The sequence below is a fragment of the Nansenia antarctica genome, assembly GCF_963989245.1.
Source record: "Nansenia antarctica genome assembly, chromosome: 5".
Classification (NCBI taxonomy): domain Eukaryota; kingdom Metazoa; phylum Chordata; class Actinopteri; order Argentiniformes; family Microstomatidae; genus Nansenia; species Nansenia antarctica.
The window spans coordinates 1,525,668-1,535,667 of record NC_137690.1 but is presented as its reverse complement, the minus strand read 5'-3'; the positions used below and the strand labels follow the sequence as shown (position 1 = coordinate 1,535,667).

The window sequence follows — 10,000 nt, the reverse complement described above, 5'->3', positions numbered from 1 at the left end:
AATTCCGTTGTCAATAAAAACAAAAACACTGATCTGACGGTTTTTTTCACAACGTTATTACTTGTCACTTTAAGCCCAGGAGGGAGTTAGCGATTAGCGATGTTTAGCTTAGCTTAGTTTAACAGAAGTATCTTCACTTTTAACATGACTTCCCGTGGTCGTAGAGGGCTGGTCGACGGCTTAAAATGACCGTGTAGACCTGTAGACCTTATCCAGCTATAGTCTTGTGTTTCTACCCCGGGCATAGCCGGTGTTATTCACGGACAAACACTCCTGTTAGAGTGGTTCTAGTACACTGGACATAGGTAACACATAGAGAGGCTTCTCCTCTCTCTCTCCATCCTACACTACACTACACTACGCATCCTATACTACACTACACTACGCTAGCTCGCGGTGTTCGGGTGACAGCCAGGGCGCGTTCGTAAATACGCTCTGGAAATCTGATCAGCACTCACGGAATGCCTCTTGTCCAATCAAATGACTTGGTCCCTTTATGACGTTGAACCCAGTGTGCGCTCCGGGGCTCTCAGAGCGAATTTACGAACGCAGCCTCAAGTTCAATACTCGCGACACACACGGACTGGTCCAGTTTCAGCGCTTGTGGGTGTGTCTAGCGCTGTGAAGGTCTGAAAAGCGGCCTAAATCTTTTTTTTTTTTTTGGGTTGAGAAATCTGAATGGTGGCGGAGGAAATTCCATCGTGGCGGTCCGCCACGATGAAATGCATGTAGAGGAAACACTGTCTTTAGCAAAGAGATAGTTCCGCCTACCAGAGTAGTGGGGCGGGTCTTAAGAAGTTTGAATGAGTGTAATGTTAGCTTGTAGAGACGTTCGCTTTTAGCAGCCCGCTATCTCGCTAACTTTAGTAAGAGTATTAAAATGGAAGCCAAGTTTCTTAAACCTGGCGAAGACACAGCTATACTAGAATGAGGAGTAAGGAATAAATGGCGCTGAGCATAGATAGAGGAGAGTAGTGACGGGAAGCCTTATGGGACGTGGTGCCTCAAACTGAGGGAGCCGGGTGCTTGTTTCTGTACGCTGTGCTCAAAGAAACCCGTCTACGGCAGTAGTGGGAAGAAGGTTATTGCTCGACACGCCTCAGATCCCGGTCACCAAGCTTCAGTTCGAGCGCTTGCTCAAACAACCTTGCCGGGAGCAACGGCTACAGGTACCACTTCATCTTCAATGACCGACCGTGTTTGCGAGCAAAAGATCCGAGTGTGCGCGTTTATAGCTGAACATGATCTGTCTTTCACAATGGCTCAGCCACTCATCGATTTGTGCAAGAAGCTACCAGAAGACAGAAATGCACTGACAAAGCTGTCCGTTTCCAATCAGCACGCCAGCTATTTAAACACACATGGCCTTGCCCCGGAATTTAAAAAACGGCTGTGTGAAAAGCTTAAAAAAGCAACGTTTTCAATGAATATCGACGAAGCTACTAATCTTAACATGGACAAAATCCTCAATGTCCTTGTTCGTTTTTTTGATGATGATCTGGCCAAAGTAACAACACAACACCTAGCCAGCAGGAAAGTAAACATCGCCAACTTGTCAGCCCTCATGCAGGAGCTCAAAGATATCCTGGAGTCCAATGGTCTTGACTGGTCACTAGTCATCAGTATTCTACTTGATGTAGATCTATTGATCTATTGATCTATTCTTATAGTGATAGTGGCTTAATAAGTGATGCAATCAGTTTGTTCTTTTAAAGACATCTACCGTATTTTCCGCACTATAAGGCGCACTTAAAAGCCTTTAATTTTCAAAAAAAACGACAGTGCGCCTTATAACCCGGAGCGCCTTATATATGGATCAATTGGTTAATTTGTTGATCCATACTGGTTGTACACGGCGCTCAAGGCGCTCTGTCAAAATGTTTCAGTACGACTGGTAAACTACAAAGCCGCACCGCTTGCAGCATTACGGTAATCAGTAAACACCGGTATACTGTGCTTACTCACAGTCCCACACCACAAGACCCCAAGTAAAGAAGACTAAACAGAGTTTCCGAGGGAACAAAGTGAGATTCTTGGTGCTTTCAACTTGAAGTTTTAAAGTACCCACTCGATATAATAAACAACAGTTTAACGATCACTAAACACTTATCATTTGTGTATTGGATTCATTATTCTCGTTTGCCGGAGGCTACCGGTAAGGGAGGGTTGACTTGTAAACATAGTTTCGTTTTAGCTCGTGTTCAAAAGCAAGAACTGTGTGTTCATCTAGTTATGTGTAGTTATGTGTTTTTAGCATGTCGATGTTCTCCCAGTATGTTGTCATGTTATTAAAATACAGTTTAGACCTTCGTAGCGATGTGTTTTGTTAGCTGTTAGCCGCTAGCAGCGTTTGTTGTGGTTTGGTCAGAGTCACTTTTCTCCCATTCAGTGTTTGAGGTGAACCAACATTCAAATACGCCTGTCGTGTTCAATCTTTCTCTGATTTGAATGTATGACACATCATTTGAAAGCTTACAATCTGTAGTTTAAGCATGTGTAAAAAGTACGTTGCACATTTCACCAGGAGCTGTCACATATTGGTTGTTGGTTATAATTGTATAGCCTATTGGTTGTTTTCTGGTGTTGTTTTGCTCTGTTTGTAGTCTACTTGATGTATTTTTATCAGCTGTTAAATCACCACAGCGGTTAATCCACTAATAGAGATAATAGCAGATTGAAAATGCTTGTAGCTAACTACTCTATATCTCATGGTTGCAGCTATTGCGAATTGCTATTCACGCGAGTAAGCTGTGAATCACCGCAGGTCCTTGACGCTTGTTGCAAAAATGGATGACGAACGGCTGATACTTGAGGTGGAAAAATATATATTTTTGACAGTGGAGCAGGTAGAACGTTGACGGTGACAACGCTCAGGTGGAGCTTGGACAACGGGAAGTTGACACAACACCGATGGAGAGGTGACGCAACGCAGTAGGTGGAGCTTGGGCGTAACGCAACCCCAGTCAAACGTTTGACTGCAGTATCTATTCTATGCGCCTTATAATCCGGTGCGCCTTATAATCCGGTGCGCCCTGTATATGAAAACAGTTCTAAAATAGGCCATTCATTGAAGGTGCGCCTTATAATCCGGTGCGCCTTATAGTGCGGAAAATACGGTAAATATCTTATTTTATTTTGTATTGAGTATAAAACAGCATTAATGTATTTTAACATTGAGACATATATTTTGTATTGACTATAAAATAGTATTAATGCATTTAAACATTGAGACAAGAAGCTGTCTTCTGTACCCGCTCTCCCAATATCTCAAACTGTGACCCCCTCCCCAAGAAAAAGTTTCAGGCACAGGATTTTTTCCCACTTTAAGCCCTGAAGTCTAAAATCCAGCAATTTGATTCATAAGGCCTAAAAAGGTCTCACATTTCAGCTATTAGGCCCAAAAAAATAGGTGCTAGGTCTTAAAAATGAGATTAGCTTATCCTGCAAGGAAATCAGTCCGACCACGTCTATTTACGCGAAAATTAATCAAGCTGGAACCAATATTTATTTTATATGAATTATCCTTCAGACTTTTTTGTCTGTATGGCAGTGAAATCCCTAATTTCATCACCTCGAGGATGACAAATAGCTATCATACGGTGTCGCGAATTAGGTCTAAAATTCTATTCAAAGAGGTTCTAAAAGGTCTTAAATGTGACTTGTTGAAACGTGTAGGAACCCTGTGTACCGTCCCGATCTGGTCATAAAACACCGCCCACATTAGTGTATGCAGTGTGGTAGTCTGTAATAACATTTATACCCCCACTCCCCTCCTCTTCCCCTCTCCTCCCCCTGCCCCCCTCCCCTTCTCCCCCTCCCACCCCCCCCCCCTCTCCTCTCCGCTTCTCCTCCTCCTCTCCCTCACCTCTCCCCCCCTCCCTCCTCCTCCTCTCCTCCCCTCCTCCCCCCTCCCCCCCCCCTCCACAGACGTGCTGGGAGACGGTGGGCAGGAAGCGCGTGGGGAAGGACGGGGGTCCGGAGGTGAAGGAGGGCCGAGAGAAGAGGAGCGACCGGGACGCCAGCCGTGGGCGCGGGGGGGGCGGGGCCAGGAGGGGGAGGGGCGGGGCCAGCCGAGGACGAGAGGGGGAGGACAGGATGGCCAGAGGTGGGGGTGTGTGTGTGTGTGTGTGTGTGTGTGTCTGAGGGAGATGATGATGGTTACAAGCACATAGCTGAACCTTCAGTGTGTAGAGAACCTCAATGACTGAATCTCCTCCAGTCCCTCTGAACAACCTCACAGCTTCTCTACCTGAACACACACACCTCACACACACCACACACACACCACACACACACACCACACACACACACACACACACACACACACACACGTGTTGACTGTGTGTGTGTGTGTGTGTGTGTGCGCGCGTGTGGTTCTCTAAGAAGTCAATTATCAGCTGTGTTGTGATGTTTGTTTTAATTTATAATGGTCTTGTTTTTAATAATCAATAATATAATCAATAACATAGAAACCAACGTGTTTCCTCTTCCTCATGAGATACAACAATAACTCACCTCACCACTAGAGGGCATCACACCCCACGCAGAGAAGAGGGACGCGTGTGTGTGTCTGTCTCTCTCTCTCTCGTACACATTCTCAGTAACGTGTGTTGTGTGTGTCTTTGTGTGTGTGTGGTCTGTGTGTCTGTGTGTGTGGTCTGGGTGTTTGGTGTGTGTGTGTGTGTGTGTGTGTGTGTGGTCTGTGTGTGTGTTTGGTGTGTGTGTGTGTGTGTGTTGCAGCAGCAGGGAGGTCTGAGGAGAACGGGTTCGAGGCGGGGCCTGGAGAGAGAGGTGGAGGACGTGGGCGTGGCCGAGGCAGAGGTGAGTTAGACACCCCAACCCCCTCCCCTGTACTGGTACTGACCCACCGCCAGGTAGAAGTGACACAACTTGTGAAGGGGTAGTGGTGGTCTAGTTGGGGGGGGGGTAATGGTGGTCTAGTGGATAGTGAGTTGGACTTGTGATCGGAAGGTTGTGAGTTAAAATCCCGCCTGAAACCACACCACTACTAGTGTGCCCTTGAGTAAGGCACTTAGCCCTCAGTTACTCCAGGGGGAATGTCCCTGTAATTCGTAATTGTAAGTCGCTTAAAAAGCGTCTGCTAAATGGCAAAATTTAAATTTAAATTAAGGTGTGACCAGTAAACAAGCACCTTGAGTCTGATGTTCTCACATCCCGTTCAGGCCTCAATCGTGTCTAGGGCTGTCCCTAACGACTATTTTTCTAACGATTAATCTAGCGATTCTTTTTTCGATTAGTCTAATGTTTTTTTTTATTTTACTGTTCGATTAATGTATCACTTAATTTTCCCCAAATAAATGTCGAAAACTTCTCTTATTAACATTTCAGTATTTTATTCAATTATTCTTGTACAAATATATAAATTAGGCTTCTGCACTGCAGGGCAATATTCCACAACAAAAAATATCCTCTCTTTCTTACATTCCAACATAAAATATAATATTATAAAATATAAAAGTTAACTTCAAATAAAAGGAAAAGTGCAAGTAATGCAGTAGGCAAGTTCAAGTCATTTTCAGGAGGAATACCAAAATAAATACCAACATAAAATCCTCTAATTAGTGCATTTCGAGTGAAATTCTAACCGGAATACCGTAACTATACCTCTCAGTAACAATAACGATCTCAGTAACAATTGGGGCCGGATTCACCAAGCGTTTTTAAGAACAAATTTGTTCTTAAGAACAACATTTGTTCTTAAGACAAAACTTAAGAAGATTTGGTATTCCCGAAGAAAATCTTATCTTAACTTTAGTTTTTTCTTAACTTTCTTCTTAAGATTTTTCCTAAGATAGAACTTAAGAACAAATGAGATTCTCCAAAACAAAGTTCTTAGATTTCTTCTCAAATGTCTTCTTAACTTTAAGAGAAGCTCTCACCTGTCTTAAAGCAGCTAAAGTGAAAGGTAAGTCTTACTTGAACAATTTTGTATTGCATTTATTTGATTTTATTAATATTTAGTTTAGCCCTAGACAATGTGTTAACACATATTGTTAATTCAAGTTGGTCAGAGTACTTTTGTGTGAATGTTTTGTGTGAATGTGTGAATGTCTATCACATGTTTGTATGTTTGAGATATAACTGAAATGGGCCTTTCAGCCTGTGTCACATGTAGGCCTATTCCTAGATTACATTTACATTACATTTTTGGCATTTAGCAGACGCCTTATTCCAAAGCGACTTACAATCAATACATTTGAATACTAAGCATGTGAATCAGCAGTCCACTATTCGTTGCAGGAAGAGTACTCTAGCTCGGGCCCGGAGCCACTGATAGAAGGAAAAACCTTCTCCCTATTATCGCCTTCTACTAAACTTTTAAAAAATTTTTTTTTTTTTTTACTGGAGAAACTGAGAAACAGTACAAGGGGGGCAGTAGAAGTTCTTAGGGACACAGTAGAGGGAAAAGCGGGTGTCTTTAGGAGACGTAGTGGTGAGGGTCAGAAGATGTCTCAGGAGGAGCAGTTAAGATGTAACCTGAAGAGATGGGTCTTCAGTCTACGACGGAAGATGGGTAGTGACTCTGCCGTTCTGACGGCCGTGGGGAGCTCATTCCACCAGCGGGGAGCCAGTGTTGTGAAGAGACGTGATCGGGCAGCCCGACTGCTGTGTAGAGGAGGTGGGGCCAGTCGGCCAGCCGAGGTGGAGGAACGGAGTGAGCGGGCAGGGGTTTGGGGGGTTACCATTTCCTTCAGGTAGGCAGGGGCTGTCCCTTTAGCTGCCTGGTATGCAAGCACCAGGGTCTTGAATCTGATGCGAGCTGCTATCGGGAGCCAGTGCAGGGTGCGAAGGAGAGGGGTGACATGCGAGTATTTGGGGAGGTTGAATACCAGCCGGGCACCACGATTACACCACAATGTACTCAGAAAGTAAATCAAGGAGGCAGTTGTTGTATTTGATGTATACTACTTAATTAATCATTATGAACATGTTATTTAAGTAGGCCAAGTAACTGAAACAATGTCCTTACTATTATTTATTTTATATTCACATTTTAGATGGAAGTTCTTCATAAGTTCAAAAGAGAGAGAGAGAGAGAGACACACACAGGTGTAAAAATCGCAGTTCAAAATCTAAGAACTTCTTAAGTGAGAAAACTAAGAAGTTCTTAAGACATAGGACAATTCTTAAGAAAAAAATGGTGAATAGCGTTTAAGAACATTCTTAGGAACATCTTATCTTTTTTCTTAAGAATTGTCTTAAGAATTATCTTAAGAACACTTTGGTGAATCCGGCCCCAGGGGTGCACATAACTTTTTGGGGCTAGTGCTCAGAGGAGCACCTAGGGATGCTGCTTGGTGCTCCCCGAGCTCGCGAGTCACGACCCCATCCCACAGGATGGATGAAAAAGGGATACATGGATAACTTATATTAGCAAAACGACATTTATTCATAAATAAAGATGAACGAACAAATGATTGTGTGCAAAACAAAATAAACAAATGCAAAATCAAATGACTGCTCTTTAAGCATGAAAGTCTGTCAGACTCCTTTAAACACACTGAAATAAACGGACATCTCTTTAAGCACTGCTCTGTTCTGTTCTGTAAACACTGAAATCAACTTTTCAACAAAAAGTTACAGCCTAAGCATTTTTACTTATGCTACAAGCTTAATCATCATCATCACTGCTCTCTTGACTGCTGTAAGTTATCACTGTCCTCAATTTCAACCATGGTAGAGGATGTTGTAGGGCATCACTTTAAATAGCTCGTTATTTTGATTGTGCAACAAAGTCTTTTTTTTCTTCTTTTTTCTAATAGAATTCCCAACCATATTCCCTGGGTCAGGGGTCTAGGTGCGATAATGAAGCTGTAAAACAAACGTCTGAACGTTTGAAAGCTTCAGAGAAAAGAAACGTGAAGTCCCTTGGTGTTGTTTTTCCTTTTAGCGACGAGTCGTTCGGGACTGAATTTTCAAGTGGCGACGTGATAACCGTGCGATACGCGGAATGAAATTACGAGTTACGATACTTTCCGAATGTTTTCGTGAGGGGAGTCGCCGTGGTCGTCGTGATGGATTACTCGTCGCACCGTCGCGCCTTCGGCTGGGACGGCAAATAGTTACTTACTTGGTGGGGCTTGCTTCTTGGACCCAGCTGTTGGTGCGCAAAAGCGCCTTCATGCCGCTGATCTGCCGCGCAGCATGCATTTTGGCGACGCATGCGCACTGGCGCACCAGTTATGTGCACCCCTGCATATAACATTCTCCCCCTCTCTCTGCTCTCCCCCTCCCACGCTCCTCTCTCCCCCCGCCTGCCTCCTGGTTATTATTATTATTATAGGTGTTTCTCAAAGTGTGGGGCGGGCGCGTCGCGAGAGACAGTTAGGAGGTCAACAAGTTACAGTATCTTAGCTGTTCATAATGATGGCATGTCTAACAAGGACACTGACAGGGAAAAGAAAAACAACAGAAAATCACAATACTTGAGAGTTGGGATGCACCGAATGATCGGCCAGGTTCAGAGGGATAAGCCTTAACCGCGCCATTGACGTACGACTGTGTCGGAGATCTCCAGTCGATAAAAGCTCGCATGATTATACTAGTATACATACTATCGCATGTGCGGAGTCCATACTCCACCCACATTACAGCACAGTCGGAGTTCGGCCAATCCGTGTTCCGTGTGAATGTTCGCCAATGTGAGACGTACATTTTTTATAACGCGATCAAACAGTGCAAGCAACCCATGCTGTTCTGTAAATGAGACGAGCATTGAGTGATGACTACCTACTGCCAAGTAATATAATTATAGCAAACATGTCGGCAGTTTGGTATCTGTTCTCTGACTCTGAAAGACAACAAGAGGCACATTCTGATATTATAGACTTCCGGTTTCGTTTTCGCGTCTTCAAAATAAAAGCGCGAGTTAAGCGTTGTTGAAAATCAATGACACGTCGCTCGTAACTGGTCGCAGCCATGTTGTTTATTTGCGACGCACATTACCGTAATTGCGTAATACATTCCCACATTACGCAAGTCGACGTAGCCTCGTGGCACGACTGCCTGAGTCACGCTTCACTTGTGGTCAGCTGAGCCATCTTTGTATGTAGTGTCAAAAATGCCTATGTCAAAGAGATGACTTGGGCAGATAGTGATTTTGGAATGTAACAACTAGCATTCTGATAGGCTGATGGCATCATAGGCAATAATGCCCAGTGAATCAGCAGTGTTAGGAGAGTAGAGTTAGGCAGATATCTACATTTGGCCAAAATATGACGTAGGCAATTATGCTATGAGGCTAACGATATGTGGAAATAAATCTGAATGGGATATCTGTCATTTTTGACTGTGATGGAAGCAGGTCGGATATTTCTTGTAATTCCGATTGGCACGTCATTGAAAATGAGACGGTCTTCACATTCTGATGATGTTTAACTCCAACAGCTGTTCAAATGTCCTCTTTCTTCTCCGCCTTAAAACGTGCACAATATTTAACAGACCTCTAAACATACTTTGGAAAGCAATGGCTTTATATTATAATATTTATGTTACGGTACATGTGGGAATACGGTACATGTGGGAAAACTAGCATCCCTAACATGCTGGCATCCCTAACCCTAACCCTGACCTTAACCCTAGCGCCCTAGCACCTAACCCTAGTTTTCCCACAAGTACCGTAACATATATAAAAGGGATTATAAGCTCTGTCTCGTTTGCGTCCATTGCAAGCCCCGGCTGTGTGTTTACTTTAGTTTCCGGTAACCAAACCCTGGTGTGCGGGGGCACTGCTTACACAAGTGTTACACAAGTGTTACACAAGTGTAAGCAGACGTCAGCTCAGGTATCAGATATGGGTCATTTTAAAACGTGAAAGCAGGCGTTACGTAGGTGAAAGCAGGCGTAAGCAGGCGTTACGTAGGTGAAAGCAGGCGTTACGCAGGTGAAAGCAGGCGTTACGTAGGTGAAAGCAGGTGAACGCAGGCGTTACGCAGGTGAAAGCAAGCGTTACGTAGGTGAAAGCAGGCGTTACGCAGGT

The 10,000-nt window shown here is 44.0% G+C and overlaps 1 protein-coding gene across 4 annotated transcripts in view; it reads left to right on the top strand.

Moving 5' to 3' along the window:
• The window catches only part of LOC308158822 (ubiquitin-associated protein 2-like), a 50,067-nt gene that overhangs the window by 4,183 nt on the left and 35,884 nt on the right, over positions 1 to 10,000 (top strand). For 3 of the 4 annotated variants that reach the window (XM_080532529.1, XM_080532527.1, XM_080532528.1), the window contains exons 4-5: positions 3,928 to 4,105; positions 4,741 to 4,821. In XM_080532529.1, the coding sequence (XP_080388655.1) occupies positions 3,928 to 4,105; positions 4,741 to 4,821 (259 nt within the window). The remainder of the gene's footprint in view (positions 1 to 3,927; positions 4,106 to 4,740; positions 4,822 to 10,000) is intronic. The other variant, XM_080532526.1, reaches the window with a different exon arrangement.